This window comes from Oncorhynchus mykiss, chromosome 6 (assembly GCF_057628025.1).
Source record: "Oncorhynchus mykiss isolate SJ-2025 chromosome 6, ASM5762802v1, whole genome shotgun sequence".
Lineage (NCBI taxonomy): Eukaryota > Metazoa > Chordata > Actinopteri > Salmoniformes > Salmonidae > Oncorhynchus > Oncorhynchus mykiss.
This window is the reverse complement of record NC_143027.1, coordinates 43309685-43334948: the sequence shown is the minus strand read 5'-3', so window position 1 is coordinate 43334948 and position 25264 is coordinate 43309685. Positions and strand designations below refer to the sequence as shown.

Sequence of the window (25264 nt, the reverse complement as noted above, 5' to 3'; positions counted from 1 at the left end):
AATGAGGGTAAATCATGGAGTGGTGGAGATAAATGAATCTAGACTTGAGATCCAGATCAGCTCCTACTGCTAGAGACTTAGAACACAGAGCCAAAGCTTTTGTAGGCTATGTGGTGGAGAAAAAAAAAACAATGTTCACATAAAGCTGCCTCTCTGCCTCTGCAGGAAGCTCTGAGTAAATCATCTTCAGATACAGTATCACTGTATCTCTCTCTCTCCATTAATGCAGGATTAGGCTTCCCTGGGCTACTCAACCAGCAGATGCTGCACCATTTGAGGTATCAGAATGAAGACGTACTGTAGACGCACACCGAAGTTTACAACACATGGAGATGCAGATATTTTGGGACATTTCCCCTAGTCACTTCCTCTCTAAGATGTTGGTTGGATCCAATAACCCCTGGTTTCAAGTAGAGGAGCAGTAGAAAGACACCCAAGGAAGGGTATTTGTATGGAGACAATACAGTAAACAAAGTTAGGGGAAGTAATGAAATCAAAGACAGCTTTCTGGCTTGAAGGTGAAATATAACGCTAACCTGATGTGGCATTAAGTGTTGAGCTCTATAGGAATTTAAACACAGGATATAACTCCCATATCCCTGGCTGGGCCAGAGACACTTAGGACTGACAAGGATTTGGCAGATAAACCCTACAAATATTTAGACATAAAAGGACTTACCAGCTCTCCTGCTATTCCTTTGGCACCCGGAGGTCCTGAGAGTCCTTGGCGACCCTGAAATAATATAAACCCAGTTGTTATAAATGCAGACAGCATTTAACTAAGGTCACAGGAAGACAGACCATTTCCACTATACACATCTCACCCCTTTTTATCCCCAATTTCATGATATCCAATTGGTAGTTACAGTCTTGTCTTGTCCCATCGCTGCAACTCCCGTATGGACTCGGGAGAGACAAAGGTCGAGAGCCATGCGTCCTCCAAAACACTACCCTGCCAAGCCGCAATGCTTCTTGACACAATGCTCGCTTAACCCGGAAGCCAGCCACACCAATGTGTCAGAGGAAACACTGTTCAAATGGTAACCGTGTCCTGTGCATGCACCCAGGCCCGCCACAGGAGAGCACCCATCACGCTAGAGCATGATGGGACAAGGACATCCCGGCCAGCCAAACCCTCCCGTAACCCAAGATGACGCTGGGCCAATTTTGCGCCACCTCATGGGTCTCCCCGTTGTGGCCGGCTGCGACACAGCCCGGGATTGAACCCGGATCTGTAGTGACGGATCTTAGACCGCTACCCCACTTGGGAGGCCTATTCATACGCAGCTTTAATGTACTAAGTGCTACTCACAAGCCTCTCTTTTCCCATAGCTAATGTTTGTCCACAAACCCATAGCAACTCTCAACTTCATATTCTTTATTTATTTTCCCCCATATTCTTTATACAGTATATTTCCCCCCATATTTTACCAGGTAAGTTGACTGAGAAAACATTCACAGCAACGACGTGGAGAATAGTTATACAACTGCATGCCCTACATGCTACACACAAGCCTCTCTTTTTCCATTGCTAATGGTTGCCCCTCCAACCTGTGTCCACCCTAAAGGCATGATTAACCTAAAAGAGCACTCTGTTAGCCCCAATCACTTACTGGAAATCCTTTAGGCCCAGCTTCCCCGGGCTCCCCAATATTTCCCTGGAGCAAAATAACATGGAGAGAAATAAGGGTTGAAATGAATATCAAGCACATAATATGGTCATTAAACGGAAACATTATGGTTGTTCCGAAGACACATTTATCCAAAGTGACGCACGGTTAACATTCAATTCATGTATTTAGTATGTGTGAATGTCCCATACAAGAATTAAACCCACAACCTTAGCGTTGTAACTTTAAAGCATCACACTCTAACTAAATGAGCCATTGGGCCATTGGAACCTCTAATGAAAATGTGTTAACAAGTTGAACATGATATGAATGGGCACTCATAGTCCTACACTATTCATTACCAGCCAGGAAATGATGTGAACACTAAATGAGGGGTAAAGCGTGCAAAGTCAACATGCAAAGTAAGGTAGGAAAGACTATACCCAAAAGCCCATGACTTGGACATAGCCATGAGTAGGAGGGTATGAGCAAAAACTGTTATTAAAAACATAGGGATCTTGAAATTGCCTGTACGTACCATCTCCCCTGGGAAGCCAAATTTTCCTGGTGGACCATCAGGACCCTGTAAGAAAACACGTGTCAATCTCACTTACAGCTTCACACACTTTACACATAAGAGCTCTTGTCCTAGATTCCCCCCTTAAGTAAAAAGTGTCCTTCAGATGTTGAAAATAATCAAAACTATTTAAAGACTTGTGAACAAAGCCAATTGAAAAACTCTTATATGGACATATTTAAGTATCAATTTAAGACCTAAACCAATGCCGCATTGCAGTCCATTGCCACGTGAAGTAGGGGTGCTGAGGGTACTGCAGCACTCCCTGATAAATTGAAATAATTTTGCCAAATTATACTGTATAATTACTCCTGTCTGAACACTGACTGAATTTGGGCAGCATGCTGGCCAAATATCGAAGAACTTGTTGCGTTGCAGCCATAGAAATATAATCCATGGAAGGGTTTTGGCTAACCCTGGCAATTTGACTGGTAAACTCATGCGTTCATTGAAAATGGCTGCCAGTCCTGACTTGAATGGGCACTTTCATTCTATGGATTCTTTCTATGCATTCTCTTTGCACTTTCAGTGAATAGCAATAGGCCTTTCACAAATTTCTAAATACAATTTTGGTAGAGCAAATGCCTACTGCTGAAAAGAGAAGACTAATCTGTCAGTCGAAGCTACCATTTTTTTTCACAACTCACTGATTTTGATAGTAGCTCAGGCCCATCTTGAGACGATCACCAGTCAAAAGCCTAGGCTACGCATATTTATGCTATCTTCATCATTGGGTGAGTCAGTGCCCCTGGAAAGTTGATTTAGTAGCCTATAATATACAGTATATTTTCTTCTAATATTGTACAATCTGCGTCTCCCTTTTTTCCATTAGCCCGGGCCAGGTCAAGACCAGTTCATTTGTATTGATCTGTTTGACAGTATTTGTGTAGTATAAAAAAATATTCTGATGAGTTTTAGGCCTAAATGACACAGAATTGCATGATATGCGTTTTTTAAAGCTCCACCAACACAAAACATCTTCCCGCGGCTGTGGCAGTATCCATGTTTTCCATTGGCTGTGGCTAGTGCGTTCCGTAAAGGTCGTAGCATTCAGTAACTGAGTCAAGTCAGATGAAGTGGAGCTATGGAGCAGAAATACTGTATTAATAGTGTAGACTTTGACATATGTGCTTTGAACTTCATCCTCACCTTTCCGCCAACTGACCCCTTCTCCCCAGCTGGACCATCAGGACCCCTCGGACCCTGTAGGAGAGAGGGGGGAGCGAGAAACGAGAAAGAAAGAGAGACAGAAAGAGAGAGATTAATTGATGAAATATGAAGTATTCTCTTCACCATGAAGGGCACTTCAGTCAGAAAGGCTTTAACAAACGTCTAAATGTTCACACTTCCCATCCTAATGACAGTGTTCATTTGGGAAATTGCTTAAAAACACAAATCCATGGTTACTGAGAAGAAAGAGGTATTATTGGAGACAGAGGGAGATGTGACTGTGGTTGGTTCAGTAAACGCTCGTGATTTTCCCTATACAATGCACACTGATGTCTATGTTCTTTTTTCCAAGATCCAGTTTCTGTGGTTCTGCCTGCGGCTATGGAATCCTAACCTTTTTACCGGTCATGCTACCTTGTCGTGCTACCTTTTCCCGGACATGCTGTTTCGACCCCCTCCTCTCTCTCTTTACCACACCTGCTGTCTTGACCTCTGAATGCTTGGCTATGAAAAGTAAACTGACGTTTACTCCTGATGTGCTGACCTGTTACACCCTCCATAACCACTGTGATTATTATTTGACCCTGCTGGTCATCCATGAACGTTTGAACATCTTGAAGAACAATCTAGACTTATTGGCCATGTACTCTTATAATCTTCAGCCAGCACAGCCAGAAGAGGAACGTGTACTCTTATAATCTTCAGCCAGCACAGCCTGGTTCCTCTTCAGGTTTCTTTCTAGGTTCCAGCCTTTCTAGTGAGTTTTTCCTAGCCACCGTGCTTCTACATCTGCATTGCTTCCTCTCTGGGATTATAGGCTTGGTTTCTGTATAAGCACTTTGTGACAACTGCTAATATAAAAAGGGCTTTATAAATACATTTGATTGATGGGAAATGGCCGGTCCTGTTTCTTTTGGAGCAGAGATGATCATGACGCGGACGATTCTTCCCTCACGACACTGGTCCATTCTCTCCACTAACAGGGAATGACATGATTCGTTCTGCATCGTATCTAGTCAACCAGACCATGTGTTACTGCTGTGTCCCTCGATAATTTTCATCTCTGTGAATGCTACGGCTCTTGGTCTTAGAGACTGGGTTGAGGTCAATGATTCAAGGTGGCCAACATGTGCTTGGTAATTGCGCACATAGGATTCAACGAAATGCATCCCTTGAGGATTGAAGAGTCATGAAGATAACTCACACCAGAGGGGATTAGAGTCCACGACAGAGCTGAATGTATAACCTCCTTGTTCCTCTCTTACCTAATTCAAAGCCTCACTGGCTTCGTCTGTCCAACCTCAACATATGCAGCAAACACACAATTAACAAAGGAGGACTTGGAATGATGCTATTGAGTAAACAGTGCTATCTGTTGTTGGAGAAGTGCTCTTACTATCCTTCTCTCAGACATAAACGGTATGTCTCATCTCTCTCCCCAGTGCCGCTGTGGTATTATCTGGCAGGGTCTGAGTCAGGGCAGATCTTTGTTTGTGGTACTTCCCTGCCCTATATAAGATATGATTGTTTCACTTCGTTCTTTCTCAGACACATACTGAATCTATCATCTCTCTCCCCAGGCTGTTGTGGTACTGGCGTCTGGAGTCATTGCAGATCTTTGTTGGTGGTGCTTTGCTGATCTAAAGGATATCACTGTCTGGCAGGGTTTGGGTAAATCTGTATTGGAGGTACTTTATGAATACGGATTTGTGAATACTGATATACTGTAAGAAGATTGTTTCACCACCAAAGAATCTCTGCCCCTTTTCCATCGCTTAATGTGCCACATCTGAGTTTAATTGCATTGATCTTCTATGGTTCATTTTTATAGACCATTTTTATACTTAACGGCTATTATAGGTTATTAACTATTCAATCTGTGATTGCTTCGAATATTAAACAAGTTATGCAAAATGATTAAACAATATCCCCAAATGATACCACTTATGCATATTAGAGCGATCAGTCACACAGTTGAGCAGACCTACAGTGCAATAAATGGTAACCCTTTATCCAGGCAGTATGTTGTAGTATATTGTACTTTGTTGTACTATATTGGTTCTCTCACACTAGCATATCTACAGTATAATGTTCAATGAATGTTGTGTCCAGCTTTCTATCTAAATCAGTGGTTGCTAACTGGCTGATCACAATTGTTGGTGGCAGGTGCACTTGATTCAGAAGCCCTGCGCACCGGGTAAGCAAATTGTACCCATTTTGAACAATTTAAATTTGTCTGAAAACCGGGAGTTCTGTGGCTAAATCGTGGGTGCTTACTGCGCTGGTCAATTGGATAACTCACATCGCCGTGCCTACAGAGCTTCCAGGACCACGGCCACAGATAAGTTTGATGCTAGCCTACGTAAGATTTGATAATTTTTAAAACCATGACCATGGAGAGAGACTGTCAAACAATACAGCAAAGAGCTGCTGTTTTTATGAGTAAGTTCATGTTAAAGTTTTTATTCAGCACTTTTAACACTGTTTTTATTCAACACTATTCCAAAACATAAAACACTCATGCTGCAGCTGCAATTGATTAGTAGCCAAGTGTATCGATAAGCCTGCATTTGTATTATTATCAGCAGCTCGTCGTGTCTATTTTAATATTGAGGAATCCTTCACTTTCTCTGGTCATAGGAACAACATGAATTTGCGCATGAGGCAGGTTCGGTGCAACTCGAGTTTCGCCATTAGGTGAAAGACGATGTCCCATCTCTCTGGTCAGTATCACCAGAGGAAAGGAAGGAGAGAGCAGGGACCGTGAGAGGCAGACCCTCTGCTGCTCTCTCCCTCTGCTGAGACTAATGTTGTGTTCAAAACAACTGGGAACTCAGAACTATCCGACTTCAGTGCGTTCAAGACAACTGAGTACTCGGAAATAACGAGATTAGACTGGGAAAAATCGTTTCGAACTCCAAGTCGGAATTCCAAGTCGGAAACTCTGGCATCTTTCTAGAACTGCAAATTTCCGACCTGAAGATTACGGACATCATGATTTGACCTTGTTATGTTCGGAGTTCCCAGTTGTCTTGAAAGCACCATCACCATTAGATGCAGATACCATCAGTCCAGTAAAATAAAAAAGCGAATTATTTCAATTTAAGCTCTGCAGTGCCTCGCAAGTTCTACATCAACTGATCTATTTTGTTATCAAAGCTTGAGCCTTTAACACAAACACCTGGGATGGCCAGCTGAGTATAAGACTGTATCATCTGCATATAAATTGATGGGAGAGGTACCTACTGCCTGAGCATTGTTATTGATGTAAATTCAGAAGAGCACAGGGCCAGGGATTGAGCCTTAGGGTACTTCCTTGGTGGCAAGCAGGGGCTGAGACAGCAAAATTCTTTACTTTATACACTGCACACTTTGAGAGAGGTAGTTAGCAAACCAAAGACCAAAGACCCCTCAGAGACACCAATACTCCTGAGCCAGCCCACAAGAACAGAATTGTCTACCGTATCAAAAGCCTTGGTCAAGTCAATAAAAATAGCAGCACAACATTGCTTAGAATCAAGGGCAATGGTGACCTCATTGAGGATCTTTAAGGTTGCAGTGACACATCCATAACCTGAGTGGAAACCAGATTGCATACCAGAGAGAATACTATAGACATCAAGAAAACCAGTCAGTTGATTTCCAACACATTTGATAAACAGGGAGAAATAGAAATAGGCCTATAACAGTTAGGATCAGCTTGACCCCCCCCCTTTAATAAAGGATGACCTGTGGCTGCCTTCCAAGCAATGGGAACCTCCCCAGAAAGAAGAGACAGGTTAAAGAGTTTGAAGATAGGCCTGGCGATGATAGGGGAAGTCACCTTGAAGAAAGGGTCTAAACCATCTGACCCAGATGTTTTTTGGGGGTCATGTTTCAGGAGCTCCTTTGGCACCTCAGACTCAGTGACTGCCTGCAGGGAGAAACTTTGTAGCGGGGCAAGGGAAGAAGAGGGAGAAGCATTGGGGATAGTCGCATTAGAAGGGGTGGGAGATGAGGAAATGTTGGACAGGCAAGGAGGCATGGCTGAGTCAAATAGGAATCCTGGCTTAAATGAAGTGGTGATTAAAGAGCTCAGCCATGTGCTTCTTGTCAGTAATGACCACATCAACTTTAAAGGACATGGGCAGCTGTGAGGAGGAGGGTTTATTCTCCAGGTCTTTAACAGTTTTCCAGAACTTCTTGGGGTTAGACCCATGTAACAGATGTGAAACGGCTAGCTTAGTTAGCGTGGGCGCTAAATAGCGTTTCAATCAGTGACGTCACTTGCTCTGAGACCTTGAAGTAGTAGTTCCCCTTGCTCTGCAAGGGCCGCGGCTTTTGTGGAGCGATGGGTAACGACGCTTCGTAGGTGTCAGTTGTTGACATGTGCAGAAGGTCCCTGGTTCGCGCCCGGGTATGGGCGAGGGGACGGTCTAAATTTATACTGTTACACCCACAGAGAGAGAACTGCTCCTTAAAGTGACTAACTTTGGCCCTCCGAATAGCCTAAATGCACCTATTTCTTGCCTGAACAATGGCCAGAGTATGCATGTGCTGAGCCTTTCGCCAAATGGAATTCTTGAAGTGGAGTAACTCGACTCACGGTCGAACCAGAGGCTGAACCTGTTTTTAATTATAATTTTCATTATGGGGGCGTGTTTGTTAACAATACCACTGAAAATATAAAAAAGAAGGTCCCAGCGTCTTTGACAGAGGGGATCAAGCTGATTCTATACCATTTTACAGAGGCCAGTTCATGAAGGAAAGCTTGCTCATTCAAGTTTTTTAGCATGCGTCTATGACAAATCAGGACAGGTCGTTTCACTGAGCAGCCATTACGAACACAGGCTATAAAACAGTGCTCGCTAAGGTCATTACAGAAAACACCAGACATATACCTATTAGGATTATTTGTAGGATAACATCAAGAAGATGAGCCTTTTCTGGGTGCTTGGAGTCATACCTTGTCGGATTGGTAATAATCTGAGAAAGATTTTGGGATTTCCATTGCTTTAGGACTAGGTCAGGTGGTTTAAGCATGTCGCAGTTTATGTCATCTAGCAGGACAAATTCAGACTTGGTGTAAGGGGCCAAGAGAAGTTAGGGCAGGTAGGGTACAGGCCGGTGCTGATGGAGGACAATGGCACCCAGCAACAGTCAACAAAGAGCTATTTGAAAGTTTAATACATAAAACCAGCAAATTAAATTGTTTGGGGAAAGATTTGGTGGAGACAACCGAGCACTGAAGGTGATCCTTGGTAAAGAATGCCACTCCCCCACCTTTGGAAGACCTGTCTTGACGAAAAAGGTTATAACCAGAAAGGTTAACATCAGTATTCAAAACACTCTTCCTCAGCCACGTCTCAGTAATGACCAACACATCTGGATTGGAGCTGTGAACTCACACTTTCAATTGATCAATTTTAGGTAATAAGCTTCTATTGTTAAGGCACAGAAAACCCAGGCTTTTACGGGAGCAGAAATCAGTGAAGCAGATATCAGAGCACAAGTCAGAATTGGGGCAAGCAACTGTAGATGGGCCATGCACATTTCCAGATATCATCAACAGTAATACAATCAAGGCACAGCAGAGGACAGTGTTGATTTATGACATCTGAATGTGCATCAGATGGCAACAAGATCATATTGTACAGCAATTTCATCAGGTAACATGAATACAAAGCCGGCGAGAAGTGGTTAGAATGGGATGGGAGGCCAAAAATCTGTGTAACCAATAGAGAGTCAGAGTCCCGAGTGTGGGAACAAACATAGTCTGTCCCACTGCTGGGTAAAGAAAGTTCGTAGTCAAAGCATGCAGGAGTCATGAGACAAATAGCAAAATGCACAATAATTTTTTTAAATATATAACGACTTGGGGCTAGGCATTGTAAGTTCAGAGACACTCTGAACTTAACAATATTGACAGGCCAGGCATATTACCAATATGCTGTGATAATGTATTTAGCCTACTGCCTAAACCTCATTCCTACAGAACTGTTTTATTCGGTTAATGTTACAGTTTTTAAGTCATGTTAAAAAAAAACTATTTGAGCGGTAGATTTCGGCTGGCATTTTGACTGCGAAAGTGATCTTGGCTCAGAAAAGGTTGGTGACCACTGATCCACGTCAATGCCACCTTGTGTTGCACAGCAAGTTTATGACAACCATAGCAATTCATAGCAGAAAGTACAGATGCTTAAAGAGGAAACCTTATTCCTTACCCTCCTGCCTTTGATTCCTCTGATCCCACCGAGACCCCTTGATCCGGCTTGGCCCTGCAGGAGGAAGAACATTACAACACAATTATATGACGGAAGGCAATAACGTTACAACACTCACTGAGACGAGTTGCAGGACTGACTAATGAGAGTTGGACTGGGTCTCCAGGATGCTAGTGAATGCCATTCATCCCTATCATGACCAAAGAGCTGAGATCATGCACTTGAAGGACATGTGTTTTAGTCGTGCTTGTAAAAGAGATTCTATTGAGATGAAGCATGTCCTTTTCAAAGGACACCTGGTCAGAAGTTGAAGAGTATGTTCCACCTTTTAGAGTAAAGTACTCGCCTGCTGTCTTCCGTGCAGTTTGCGAAAGCGGCTCTGAGACAGTCCGGCATGTCTTGCCACAACTTGTGTGATGTCAGTGCATGGCGTAAAGAGACTAGAGACATGTAGACATGCTATAAAGGCAAAAGGGTGGGAGCTGCATTAGCTTTAGCCAGAGGTACTAAAGAAACGTTTACAGCTGCCTGTTTGAATGAATGACTGTCACTCTCACTCCCCATCAACAGAGGTATGTGCTAGGAGGAATTTCTCCCAACCTCCCCTTTGTGTGAAAAACTATTTTCTTTGGTCTCCAAATGAGCGAAGAGTAAAAAGGACTTAGCGGTGTTACTATATGGGCCTCGTTACAGACCTTTATTGGCTATGTTTACGTAGCTGGATTCCAAACAAGAAAGGCAACAGACCTTTGAGGAGCCAGAATGGGTAGTAGACTTTCTAGTCTGACCTTGAAAGACACTTTAATAAACTACACTCACTCTATGCTAAGATGATGTGCCAAATAGAACACAAGTTCTAACTTGAAGTCTCATTCAGTTTGTGATTCAGTTTCTGTTTACAGCAGTGATGTCTTGCTTCTGAGTTCATTCTGCCATGCTGTATTTTATTTTATTTAACCGTTATTTAACTAGGCAAGTCAACAAATTCTTATTTACAATGGCAGCCTACTCCAGCCAAACCCGAACGACGCTGGGCCAATTGTGCACTCCCAATCACAGCCAGATGTGATAGAGCCTGGATTCGAACCAGGTACCATAGTGACACCTCTTGCACTGAGATGCAGTGCCTTAGACCGCCAAATGCAAATGACAAAGGATGGTATTTTAGAGTAGTGTTGGTGTGATGGGGTTTGTTCTCGTAAATCTAGAGGGCACAGGACGTTTAAAATGGTACCATAACCTTATGGGCCGGTTTGAAAGACCCAATTTAAGACTACTCCATGGACAACAACAAAAATCTCCATTGAAAGTTGTTTTTAGTCCAGGATTAGGCTTAATCTGGGTCCGGGAAACCGGTCCCAGAAAGGTAAAGTGAGCAGGCTTTACTTACTGGTATCCCTAGAGGTCCAGAGGGGCCACACTCTCCAGGAGTTCCGGGATGACCCTGATAGACAGACAGAACACCACAACACCATGAAGACATCCATCATACTTCAAACTCATGTAACCCCTTTTTTACATACTCTAAATAATACTGAAAGTGAACTGGTGACTATTGACAATATGTTGTCTGTTCAACAATTTTGATGTAATGTATCTATTCTTAGCCTGCATGATGTGGCTGACTGGACAGTTTGTTAGTTTAGGTACGGAGTTATACTGTATCTGGCCTACTCCAGTTGTCATACAATAAACAGCTTGAGTAAAAACAACTAAGTTGACTGAGAACACATTCTACATACAGCAATGACCGCGGGAATAGTTACAGGGGATAGGAGGGGGGATGAATGAGCCAATTGGAAGCTGGGGATCATTAGTTGGCCATGATGATATGTGGGCCAGATTGGGAATTTAACCAGGACACCGGGGTTCACACCCCAACTCTTACAATAAGTGCCATGGAATCTCTAGTGACCACAGATAATTGCCAAAATAAGGGAAACACCAACATAAAGTGTTTTAATTGGGCTTGGGCCACCACAAGCCAAAACAGCATCAATGCGCCTTGGCATAGATTCTACTGGAGGGATGCGACACCATTCTTCCACCAGAAATTCCATAATTTGGTGTTTCGTTGATAGTGGTGGAAAACACTGTCTTTAGGCACCACCCCAGAATTTCCCATAAGTGTTAAATTGGTTTGAGATCTGGTGACTTATCAAACCATTCAGTGACCAATCGTGCCTTGTGGATGGGGGCATTGTTATACTTTGGGGGCATAGCCATGGCAGTCAAAATAATGGCCAGCCCAAAATGTTTATACATGGCCCTAAGCATAATGGGATATTAATTGCTTTTAATTAACTCAGGAACCACACCTGTGTGGATGAACCTGCTTTCAATATACTTGTATCACTCACTATTTCCATTATTTTGGCAGTTACCTGAAGATGCACCTCCAGCTGTCTTTCAGCTGTGTAAGCAAATGTTTCTGCTTGAGATTAGATATAAAAATAACTTATTTGGAAACTTCTGCACACTTAGATCCAACATAAATACTCTTCTCACTACAGTTCATCTCAACATGAAGTTGGCCAGTATGACCTAACAAAAACGTAATTTCATACAAGATATACAAGCTCAATACATAACTATTTTTCAGTGATACCTATCTTAGTACCCCATTCCTTATCGCCAAGCCCCCACATGGCACTCTGTCCTAACACTAGACCCCCACATGGAACATTACCCGACCCATATAGAGTTGAATGCCCCTTGGAAGACAGACGGGGTCCAGACTTACTCCTTACCATCGCCCCCTTTTCCCCTGGCGGTCCAGGCAAGCCCATCTCCCCACGGTCCCCCTGGGAAAACAAACATAACTATAAGGACCCTGTATTACATAGGTAAGGCCAGGAGTTTTTCCTGACCACATGACCTGACTAGGAAAAACTCTGGGCCTGGAGTTAGTCCTAGTCAGGTCACAAGGTCAGGGGAAACCCAGGGTAATAGTTACATTGCCTTCAGAATGTATTCATAACCCTTGACTTATTCCACATCTTGTTGTGTTACAGCCTGAATTCAAAATGGATTAAATCTTCTTTTTTTCCCCTCACCCATCGACACACAATAGCCCAAAATGCCAAGTGAAAACATGCTTTCAGAATTATTTGCACATTTATTGAAAATTAAATACAGAAATATTCAATTTACATAAGTATTCACACCCCTGAGTCATGTTAGAATCAACTTTGCCAGTGATTACAGCTGTGAATCTTTCTGGGTAAGTCTAAGAGCTTTGCACACCTGAATTGTACAATATATGCACATTATTATTTTTAAAACCCTTCAAGCTCTGTCAAGTTGGTTGTTGATCATTGCTAGACAGCCATTTTCAAATCTTGACAGATTTTGAAGCCTATTTAAGTCAAAACTGTAACTATGCCACTCAGGAGCATTCAATGTCATCGTGATAAGCAACTCCAATGTATATTTGGCCTTGAATTTTAGGTTATTGTCCAGGTGAAATGTTCATTTGTCTCCCAGTGTCTGTTGGAAAGCAGACTGAACCAGGTTTTCCTCTAAGATTTTGCCTGTGCTTAACTATATTCCATTTATTTTTACTCCCTAGTCCTTGCCGTGACAAGCATACCCACAACATGATGCTGCCACCACCATGCTTGAAAATATGAAGAGTGATACTCAAGGATGTGTTGTTAGATTTGCCCCAAACATAACGCTTTGTTATCAGGTTCAAGTTCTTTCTTTGCCACATTTATTGCAGTTTTACTTTAGTGCCTTATTGCAAACAGGATGCATGTTTTTGAATATTTTTATTCTGTACAGGCTTCCTTCTTTTTACTCTGTCATTTAGGTTAGTATTGTGCAGTAACTACAATGTTGTTGATCCATCCTCAGTGTTCTCCTTTCACAGCCATTAAACTCTGTAACTGTTTTAAAGTCAACATTTGCCTAAAGGCAAAATCCTTGAGTGTTTTCCTTTGTTAGTATCTTTGTATTGACTGGATGTATTGATACACCAAAGTGTAATTAATAACTTCACTATACTCAAAGGGATATTCAAGTCTGCTTTTTTCAAATGTATTTTTCATTTTTTTTAAATCACATAACACTATTATTGCACAGTGAGTTCCTGCAACGTATTATGTGACTAGTTAAGTACATTTGTACTTCTGAAGTTGTTTAATACTTTGACTCAAGACATTTCAGCTTGACATTTTTTTTTATACATTATACATTCTAAACATTTTGAAAAACATAATTCCACTTTGACATTATGGAGTATTGTGTGTTGGACAGTAACCCAAAAATCTCAATTTAACAAAATGTGAAAAAAGTCAAGAGGCTTTCTGAAGGCACTGTAAATCTCAAGACATCAACAGGAAGCAATCCCAGCAGGCAAAACTGGTTGAAATTGCTTCATTAGAACCAGATTACAACTGTCTGTAATAGCATAATCTCAACCAGTTTAGCACGCTGGGAAAGTAGAACAATAACATATATTAATCAGAATCTCTTTCAATATGGCATCATAAGATATATGACATGAGAAGTCTTCCTGTAATGTCTAACGTAAAGATGCACATCTAACCTTTTCTCCAGCTAGGCCTGTCTCCCCATTAGGCCCGATAAAACCCACAAGTCCCTAAAGACAGCAACACAGGAAAAGACAGTCAAAGTCCTGTACTTACACCATTGCCTTTGGAGCAGTGGGGCAAAAGCAAAACACAAACTCACACACACACAGTACACACACAGAGTACAGTAAACAAACAGAGAGAGAGAGAGACTCCGAGTACACAGTACACACACACAGAGTAAAGTAAACAAACAGAGAGAGAGAGAGCGAGAGAGAGAGAGAGAGAGAGAGAGAGAGACTCCGAGTACACAGTACACACACACAGAGTAAAGTAAACAAACAGAGAGAGCGAGAGAGAGAGAGAGAGAGACTCCGAGTACACAGTACACACACACAGAGTAAAGTATACAAACAGTGAGAGACAGAGAGAGAGAAGCCTTTACCCTCTCTCCAAGCTTTCCGACCTCTCCAGTTATTCCCGTCTCACCCTATAGCAGAAGACAGAATTAGCATTTCATTCATTTAATTCTGTATCAACAGATTCAGACCTTTTTGAAGTTCAGATCAGCCAGAGAGAATGTGGTGAGAGGGCAGTTCACCTGGTAGTAGAAAATGTATGTCAAATTTACACAGTTAAATAAGACTTTACAGGTTGGGATAAAGAGAGACAGAAAGAGAGAAACAGGCCAAGAGAGACAAAGAGAAACAGGCAGAGAGAGCATGGGAGACCATGTTTAACGACAGTGATAGTGATAGACTCAGGCGGATGGCGAGAGAGAGACACTCAGCCAGTTGAATGGTGCATCATTTTAATAGGATCTGACCTTCAATCCTTCGGTTCCTGTTTCCCCCGGGAATCCATGCCTTCCAGGTCTGCCCTGAACAGAAGACAAACATGAACCATAGTACAGTACTTCATCAGATTCAGAGTGATTAATAGTCACATGTACAGGGTTGCAGGTGTGATTGCAGGGTACAGTGAAAATCTTAGACTCCGAGCTCATGAAGGACTAATTTTAATAAAATAATGAAAATGGCAATAAGAAAAACCATCTAAATAGAAATAGCAGTATATACACATCATAACAACTGTTGCAGTGATGAATAAATAAATGTCCATTGGGGGAGGCAGAGTAGTGACTGTTAAGGGGGTGGGGGAGAAAATCCATATGGGGAGTAGTAGGGGGAGGGGCGAGCAGGAGGCTGACTAGTGGTGGCTATTCAGCAGCCTGATGGTCTGAGGGTATAAACTATTGGCCAGTCTTCCAGTTTTTTGCGATGATGCTCCTGTACTACCCGTGTCAGATTGATTGAAGTGGGGCGAACAGGGCATGGCTTGGGTAGCTGGGGTCCCTGATGATCTTCTTGGCCTTCCTGCAACACCTGGTGTTGTAGGAATCCTGTAGGGCAGGCAGTGTGCACCCAATGGTGCGTTCGGCTGCAAGCATCACACTCTGAAGCGCATTGCGGTTCACAGTGGTGGAGTTGCCACCCTAGGCTGTGATGCAGCCTAACAGTATGCTCTCGATGGTGCTCCTGTAGAACACTGAGGGCCCTCAGGGACAGGCTGAATTTCTTCAGAATCCTGAGTTTGAAGAGTCGCTGTCGTGACTTCTTCACCACGGTGTCCATGTGGTTACATAATTAATTGTAACGATGTGCGCTGAGAGTCGGGAAGCAAGTTCAAGGAGTGAGTTTTAATAAAATAAACAGAACATAATACAAACAAGAAACAATAACAGCACATGGACATGAATCTTAAACAAAAACAATGACACCTGGGGAAGGAACCAAAGAGAGTGACATATATAATGCAGGTAATCAAGGAGGTGATGCTGTCCAGGTGAGTCTGATGATGCGCAGGTGCGCATAACGATGGTGACAGGTGTGCGACCGGTCGCCTCTGCTTCTGCGACCGGTCGCCTCCGCTTAGATAGAAACCTAACAAACCGGCTGAGGCGTGAGGGCCTGATGAGCCAGCTGAGATCTCCCCGGTTGCTTCAGTCAAGGCACGGGAACCTGTTCACCAACTGAGGCATGGGAGCCTATCGAGCCAGCTGAGGCATGGGAGCCTATCGTGCCAGCTGAGGTATGGAAACCGGTCGAGCCAGTTGAGGCAGGGGAACCCAACAAACCAGCCGAGGCCTCCCAGGTAGCTCAGCAAGGAAGAAGCCACTGCTCCAAAACCACCATAAAAAAGCCAGACTACGGTTTGCAACTGCACATGGGGACAAAGATCATACTTTTTGGAGAAATGTCCTCTGGTCTGATGAAACAAAAATAGAACTGTCTTGCCATAATGACCATCATTATGTTTGGAGGAAAAAGGGGGAGGCTTCCAAGCCGAAGAACACCATCCCAACCGTGAAGCACAGGGGTGGCAGCATCATGTTGTGGGGGTGTTTTGCTGCAGGAGGGACTGGTGCACTTCACAAAATAGATGGCATCATGAGGCAGGACAATTATGTGGATATATTGAAGCAACATCTCAAGACATCAGTCAGGAAGTTAAAGCTTGGTCGCAAATGGGTCTTCCAAATGGACAATGACCCCAAGCATACTTGCAAGCAAAGTTGTGGCAAAATGGCTTTAGGAAAACAAAGTCAAGGTATTGGAGTGGCCATCACAAAGCCCTGACCTCAATCCCATAGAAAATCTGTGGGCAGAACTGTGTGTGCGAGCAAGGAGGCCTAGAAACCTGACTCAGTTACACCAGCTCTGTCAGGAGGAATGGGACAAAATTCACACAACTTATTGTGGGAAGGTTATTGAAGGCTACCCTAAACATTTGACACAAGTTAAACAATTTAAAGGCAATGCTACCAAATACTAATTGAGTGTATGTAAAGCTCTGACCCACTGGGAATGAAAGAAATAAAAGCTGAAATAAATAATTCTCTCTACTATTAATCTGACATTTCACATTCTTAAAATAAAGTGGTGATCCTAATTTACCTAAGACAGGGAATTTTTACTAGGATTAAATGTCAGGAATTGTGAAAAACTGAGTTTAAATGTATTTGGCTATGGTGTATGTAAACTTCCAACTTCAACTGTATATAGGGCAGGTAATAAAGGAGGTGATGCATTCCAGGTGAGTCTGATGATGCGCAGTTGGGCGTAATGATGGTGACTGGTGTGCGCCATAACGAGGAGCCTGGTGACCTAGAGACCGGAGAGGGAGCACACGTGACATTAATCTTCTCTGAGATATGTACGCCATGGCAGCCCCGTTGTTGAGGATGGGGGCGTGTCCAGCCTGGTTCCTCCTGAAATCCAGAATTAGCTCCTTTGTTTTGCTAACATTGAGGGAGAGTTTACCTGGCACCACACCGTTAGAGTGCCTGGCTCCTCCTTGTAGGCTGTCTCGTCGTTGTTGGTAATCAGGCCTATTACCGGTGTGTCGTAAGTAGAACCACAGTATTGTACCTTACAGTCACTACTACCAAATCTACATTACTACACATAATACGGTAAGTAGAACCTAGATTCAAGACTTGATGTGTGTCTGTATTGATATTTGCAAATGAGGAAGTTTGCAATGATACTTTCATACACCTCAATTGTGTGTCCAAGATGTGTCCCCTTACGGACTAATTCGTATACTGTCTTCTCTTCCTGAAACCAGTGAGTGACATGATTCATGTCTTTGTTATTTAGAATGAGTGATAAGAAAACATTCCAAAAAGTTATTAAGAGCGCCAACAAAGCACTTTTACACAAATTTGGTGGAATGTCTTCCGCTTTTGTCAAAGTTTAACGTGCAAAAAAATCTGTGATACTTTTGTATGGTTTTTGCTAAAGGCTTTTTCTTGGCCGAGAATAGAAACGTCCCCATCCCACTCTATATTTTTCAATGACTCATAAACAATTCAGCATCAAAGTTCCCTAATGCGTTACAGTATTAAAGGCCCAATGCAGACATTTTTATATTAATATGAAATCATTTCTGGGTAACAAATAAGTACTTTACTAACTAGGTTTCTTTCCATCCACAGTTTTTATGCGAGTAAAGTCATACCGCATAAAAAAAAAAAATCTCGACAGCTGTGATGGAAACAGGGAATTTGGATACTTTTTCAGAAATGCCAACAGATAATTTGTTCGTTTGACATGGTGGGATCTGTTTGTGTCTGTAAAATGTATCATGCGATAAATGGCGATGGAAAAGCCTTTATGATGATTATTATATCAATATTTGCACATGTCGAAGTAAACTTGGAGTCACACAATGGTATGGTGTGTCATCCTGCCACCATGACTTGGGAAACAATGCAATTTACTGTATTGGGCTATAGATGTAAGTTATGATGAACTTCACAGGGTGGTGAAACTGCATGGGGATGAGCTTGATGCTCCGGGGGTCTTATTCTGGTGACATGATGGTCAATGCTTGACTACTGTCAAATAAAAACATTCTTGCACTCATCCATTCTAATCTCATCATGTATACTAGCCGCCTGCACTGTATCTGCAAACTGCTGGCTGGAGCGCAGGTGCCAAGACCAGAGTCGGCACATTTGCTATTTAATGCACCAGTTTTTCTGACAAAACTATTGGTAATGTTGAAAATGCGATGGAAACACATTGAACTTCAGATTTTTTTTTAAACATAAGCGAAAAAGAAAATGTTGTGTTCACTACCTCATTGCACACAGTTTGGTGGAAACACAGCACTGGTGGGAAAATGCAAATGTTTTCTTAATGCAGATTTTAGAATATTCTGAAAATCTGTCGACAATTGTATGGAAACCAAGCTACTTCCATTAAAATGGGCAAAAATATATTTTTTTACCAAAAAACTACTTCTCAAGCAAGAATTGTGCTAGGACTGTCTGGGAGTGGTCTGAGTGGGGAGGAGAAATTGGCAGAGAGGTTTGGAATTGGCCTATTAACCAATTTCCTGCATGTTGATGTCACCATGGAAAGCCAAACTTTCTGTGCATGCAAACCTGCTGATTAGAAGGTCTTGTATTGCATTTTCAACCAGCAATTATCAGGAAATAACACGGATCACATTTCTTCACACTGTTACAGTCTTAGTTTCATCAGCTGTTATGATATTTAAACACAGGAAAACGTCATTTTGACTGCACTGGGCCTTTAAACTATAATTGGATCAAATGTGTTATGTGTTATATTGAATCAGTATATTCAGTTCGTTGTGGTTTCCATCTTTTGGAGATGGCAGTTTAGAATCCTCTGTTATTTAATGTGCTTAGTCTGTATGAACTTCGGGTGACTCCAGATTAACTCTCTATTCAGGCTATGATGGATACAAATTGGATGTCTCTGCAGGAAGATGCAGTACGGTGGAATCCAAGGCTACTGTCTACATCCCAAATGGAACCCTATTCCCTATATAGTGCACTATTTTTGACAAGGGCCACTAGACCCCTGGTCAAAAGTAGTGCACTTTATAGGGAATAGGGTGCCATTTGGGATACATACACTAACTGACACAATCAGAGGTTTGGCTTTCAGACCTAGCTTAATGGATCTAGGAGAAGAGAAAGAGAGAGTCTATCCTCATAGATATCCAGATGTTTATGATTATTTAGAGTAAGGAATGGGAAATCTATCTGTCTACGTTGGAGGAGTTTGACTTAACAAGCTCACAAAATATTAGGCAAGAGAGATCGAAGAGTTATCATTTCACAACAGCCATTCCAACTGACGTTTTTTAAAATAAAATTTTCAATATTTTAATGAGGCTTGACATTTACTATCAGTGTTTAGCAAAATGGCAGCGTTCCAAAAGCAACAACTTTAAAAATGAATGCAGAAAGCAGACATTTGGACAGTTTCTTATTTCAAAGAAATCATAATTCTCTAACTGGGATAGCTGACTAGGTGCATAAATGAGTGACTTTATTTTCATTGGTTTAAAACCATAAAGCTTTGTTTTTTATAATCCCATCTCTTCCAATGGTGTTGTTTTTGTCTCACAGATGAGCACCATGTGGTGGTAGCACAGCAATTTTACTGACCAAACCGTTGCCACAAATGCACAATAAGCGTTGAGCCATCTATCAAAATAGATTTTCTGCACAATAGACTGACAGCTAGCCAAGTGCTGCTGGTATGTAGCTAACCAGATCATAGTGATTCAGCTGGATTTAAACACGGACTGCAGCAAATTGCCTTCCACTCTGAAGTGCCATTGTTATGAAACAGGCTTTTTGATGGTGGAGATGAACATTTGGGTGTTTTCATGTGCTGAGTGACCCATATTGTGTTTTCTGAGTTCCTTGTTTTGGTTCTGAGCTGTCCAATTAGCACTCACCTCTGGTCCTGTTGACCCAGGTGGTCCCAGTGGCCCCTCATCGCCCTGGAAAACAATATGGAGACAGAGGGTCAAGGCAGGGACAAAAGCACTATGCATAAAAAAACACTTTGTATTTTCTCTGGCCTATGTGGCAATGCCAGATTTCTGTCTTATCTCTTACATACATTCTACATACATGGCCAAAGTAAGACTAAATCTTGACATGTTTAGTAAATACAGAACACTAAAGACAATCCCACCTCTAGTCCAGCTGTTCCTCTAGGCCCTGGTAAACCTCTGTTCCCTGGCTTCCCCTGAGGAGAATGATACAGAATGTTAGATTGCATAAGGAACCTATTGTTGCTATCCATGATGCACCACTGGCAGTAAAACAGGACTGGTCCCCAGCAGTCACCACAGTCCCCAGAAAAGGCCTCAAATGTCCATGCGCCTGCTCTTTGCCACCCACCGTTCTTTGTATTCACTAAAAACCAACTGAACCTCCCAGACCACTTCTCAACACTTGCTCATAGAAGTGCTTGATCCAGCCGACTACGCCAAATGAGGATGTTAAAACCTCTTAAAGCTAGGGGGCAGAATTTTCACTTTTGGATAAATAGCGTGACCAATTTCAAATTCCTGCTACTCATGCCAATAATATAAGATATGCATATTATTCATATGTTTGGATAGAAAACACTCTGAAGTTTCTAAAACTGTTTGAATCATGTCTGTGAGTATAACAGAACTTATATAGCAGGCAAAACCCCGAGGACTAACTGTTGAGATTTTTTTTTCTTTCCCCTCTCTGTTCCCTATATTGTCTTTGCCATTGGATATTTAATTGGAACCTATTTTCATTTCCTACCGCTTCCACTGGATGTCGCGATTGAGGTTATTCCTTTGTGCTATGAAGAAGTAGGCCAACTCGGAACTGGGGACACTTTTGTGAGTTGCGCAAGATGTGAAAAGCAGTGCTGGTTTCTTTTCTTTCCTGTATTGAATACAGATTGCCCCGTCTACAATTTGATTGATTATTAACATTTTAAAATACCTAACGTTGAATTACAAAAGTAGTTTTAAATGTTAAGTTTTTGTAAGCTGTTTTTTTTTTGGGATCAAACGCACTTTATAAATGGACATTTTCGATATATATGGACAGAATTAATCGAACAAAAGGACCAATTGTGATGTTTATGGGACATATTGGAATGCCAACAAAATAAGCTCGTCAAAGGTAATGCATATTTTATATTTTATTTCAGCGTTTTGTGTAGCGCCTGCTATGCTAGCTCCTTTGTTTACTGCTGGTGCAGATGGTGCAGGCTATCAGATAATAGCTTCTTATGCTTTAGCCGAAAAGCATTTTTAAAATCTGACATGTTGGCTGGATTCACAACGATTGCAGCTTTAATTGAGTATCTTACATGTGTGATTTAATGAAAGTTTTAATTTTATAGCATTTTATTTGAATCTGGCACTCTGCATTTCCCCCAGCAATTGTCCAGTTGAGACGCTAGCGTCTCCCCTATCCATAAGAGGTTTTTAAGTACACAACCAATGTTTTAAAACAAATGGTGTCGCTCTTACCGATCGCATTGCCATGAACTGTGTGAAGATGGAATCATCGCACCATCGGACATAAGACAATGGTACACTACTAGATACGCAGAAAGATAGTGCCAGTATACATACCTTTGGGCCTTCAGGGCCGTTGTGACCTGGTGGGCCGATGTCTCCTGGGAAACCCTGTGGACAACCAGAGAACAGGTTGAATATAATCCATTACTCACCTCGTACTAGACAAAGATTTTTTAATTAACGAGTTTGACACAAAGGATTTACTTCAGACACCGGACAAGGCCAAATCAACATCATTTGCATGAAGAAGAGACTGAGATATAGGAGTTATAGTTCGGGGTGCCTTGCAAGAATCCGAAGGCGAGTGGGTGACCCGCTTCTACCATCAGTCATATTAGCCAACGTGCAATCATTGGATAATAAACTGCATGAACTCCGATCAAGACTTTCCTACCAACGGAACATTAAAAACTGTAATATCTTATGTTTCACCGAATCGTGGCTGAATGACAACATGGATAACATACAGCTGGCTGGGTTTTCCGTGCATCGGCAAGATAGAACAGCTGCCTCCAGTAAGACAAGGTGGTTTGTGTCTATTTGTCAATAACAGTGTACAAAATCAAATATTAATGAAGTCTCGACGTTTTGCTCGCCTGAGGTAGAGTATCTCATGATAAGCTGTAGGCCACACTATTTACCAAGAGAGTTTTCATGTATATTTTTTGTAGCTGTCTATTTACCACCACAAACCGATGCTGGCACTAAGACCGCACTCAGCGAGCTGTATAAGGTCATAAGCAAAAAAGAAAATGCTAATCCAGAGGCAGCGCTCCTAGTGGCCGGAGACTTTAATGCAGGGAAACTTAAATCAGTTTACCCTAATTTGTACCAGTATGTTACATGTGCAACCAGAGGAAAAATAAACTCTAGATCACCTTTACTCCACACACAGAGATGCGTACAAAGCTCTCCCTCACCTTCCATTTGGCAAATCTGACCATAACTATATCCTCCTGATTCATGCTTACTAACTAAAACTAAAGCAGGGCGTACCAGTGACTCGCTCAATACGGAAGTGGTCAGATGACGCAGATGCTAAGCTACAGGACTGTTTTGCTAGCACAGACTGGAATATGTTCTGGGATTGTTCCGATGGCATTGAGGAGAACACCACATCACTCACTGGCTTCATCAATAAGTGCATCGATGACGTCATCCCCACAGTGAGCGTACGTACATACCCCAACCAGAAGCCATGGATTACAGGCAATATCCGCACGGTGCTGAAGGGCAGAGCTTCCGCTTTCAAGGAGCAGGACTCTAAACCAGAAGCTTATAAGAAATCCCACTATGCCCTCCGACAAACCATCAATTTGCAGTGATTGATGAACGCTAGTCGGATGTGGCAGGGCTTGCAAACTATTACGGACTACAAAGCCTGAGCTGCCCAGTGACACAAGCCTACCAGACAAGCTACAGTGGCAAGTAAAATTATGTGAACTCTTGGAATTACCTGGATTTCTGCATAAATTTGACATAAAATTTGATCTGATCTTCATCTAAGTCACAACAACAGACAAACACAGTCTGCTTAAACTAATAACACACACATTATTGTATTTTTGTTGTCTATATTGAATATATAATTTGAACAATCACAGTATGGGTTGGAAAAATTATGTGAACCCCCTAGTCTAATGACTTCTCTAAAAGCTAACTGGAGTCAGGAGTCAACTAACCTAGAGTTGAATCAATGACATGAGATTGGAGATTTTGGTTAGAGCTGCCCTGCCCCATAAAAAAACTCACAAAATTTGAGTTTGCAATTCACACGAAGCATTGCCTGATGTGAACCATGCCTCGAACAAAAGAGATCTCAGAAGACCTAAGATTAAGAATTGTTGCCTTGCATAAAGCAGGAAAGGGTTACAAAAGTATCTCTAAATGTCAGTCCACGGTAAATCAAATTGTCTATAAATGGACAAATCCTGTCTTCACGTCGCACATGACAAAGAACTTGACTCCAAACCTGTGCCTTTTGGAGGGAATATATTGACGGAACGCCAGCCTACCTTTCCATAACATCAGGGACTCATCAATGCATAGGTCCTTGTATGGCACAAAGACCCGACCAAATGCTGATGTCAGGCTGATAAAAACATTTCTTATTTTGTGTAACGGGTCATTTAGGTTTGCAGTAGCATTGTTGACGAAATGCAGGCATCGCAGCAGAACTAGGAAGCAATCTTGGGAAAAGAGGGTGGCAAAAGAAGGGAGTTGCAAACATAGGATCTGTGCTCCCGTATTCTCTTAGGGAATTCTTCTTTACTATCCCCATGAGAAGGACTGTCACCAGGAAGGTATACATTTCACTAATTGTGGTTGTCACCCATTTAGCGAGTTTCCCCCTCACTCCTGGCTCTCTCTTCTCTTGTAGCTCTAAGGCATAGCGATTGGTCTCCTCAACTATGTCTCCCACCAGCTCCTCTGTCAGAAACAACTTGAAGCACTCTGCCTCAGTTGGAAATGGCAAGGGGCGTTGCACTCCAGACTGGGACTCATCAAAGCAAACAGCAGGGCCAGGTGGGGTGAAATGGCTGGTGGCCTTCCAGCTACCACAGAACTCCTGTACTTTATCCACTGTCGGTCTGCCTCCATCACCACCAGCATCTTCAAAGGGACCTGGGACTTTGTCAGTGGACAAGGGAAATTCAGATTCAGGGTTCTCAATGGCTAGAAGGTTGGGGGGCAGCTCCTCACTGTCAGAATCTGATTCCTGACTTTCATACTCAGACTCATTGTCAGAATTTTAAAAAATCTCCAGAATTTCCACATTTGTGAGTTGTCTCCTTTTGAAAGACATTGTTAATGCTACAGCTTAGCTCACTAGCTACATACATAAACAACAACACTGAATGGCCCAGAGTGGGAGGTTACGTGGTTGACTGCCGGCACGCGCCACTTGTATCAATAAATCACTATCAGAAATTGTTTTGTGTGGCAATTATTTGTGTATTTACGGTTTTATTCACATGTTTTCAATTCTAGGTGACAAATCATGCATTCCGATTCTTGCACAGATTGTAATGGACACATATTATGTGTGTAAAATACTTTTTTGAAGGTTGTACTGATTATGATGAGCTAAGCTAATTCCAGCTGTGTAGCCATGTTTGTTGACATATAATGCATTCTGGGATTCACGTCTGTTTGACCAAAGATGTTATAACAAAATGAGGTGAGGAAGAGTTCACAAATTTTTTGAGGACTTCCGGAAATTAATGGTGGGATGTGAACGAGGTAGATGACACA

General features: G+C 42.2%; 1 protein-coding gene across 6 annotated transcripts in view; it reads right to left on the bottom strand.

The window, feature by feature from the left end:
• col27a1b (collagen, type XXVII, alpha 1b) overlaps positions 1-25264 on the bottom strand; it is a 141049-nt gene that overhangs the window by 20601 nt on the left and 95184 nt on the right. For 5 of the 6 annotated variants that reach the window (XR_016496680.1, XR_016496681.1, XR_016496682.1 and 2 more), the window contains 13 exons: positions 22064-22117; positions 20629-20682; positions 20387-20431; positions 14925-14978; positions 14544-14588; positions 14113-14166; positions 12311-12364; positions 10951-11004; positions 9561-9614; positions 3337-3390; positions 2149-2193; positions 1614-1658; positions 680-733 (listed from right to left, as the gene is read on the bottom strand). Coding sequence is in view for 3 of the 6 variants with exons in the window: in XM_021606572.3 (XP_021462247.3) it covers positions 680-733; positions 1614-1658; positions 2149-2193; positions 3337-3390; positions 9561-9614; positions 10951-11004; positions 12311-12364; positions 14113-14166; positions 14544-14588; positions 14925-14978; positions 20387-20431; positions 20629-20682; positions 22064-22117 (666 nt within the window). In the remaining 3 variants the exon portion in view is untranslated. Of the gene's footprint in view, positions 1-679; positions 734-1613; positions 1659-2148; positions 2194-3336; positions 3391-7180; positions 9316-9560; positions 9615-10950; positions 11005-12310; positions 12365-14112; positions 14167-14543; positions 14589-14924; positions 14979-20386; positions 20432-20628; positions 20683-22063; positions 22118-25264 lie in introns of those variants that run through there. The other variant, XM_090237969.1, reaches the window with a different exon arrangement.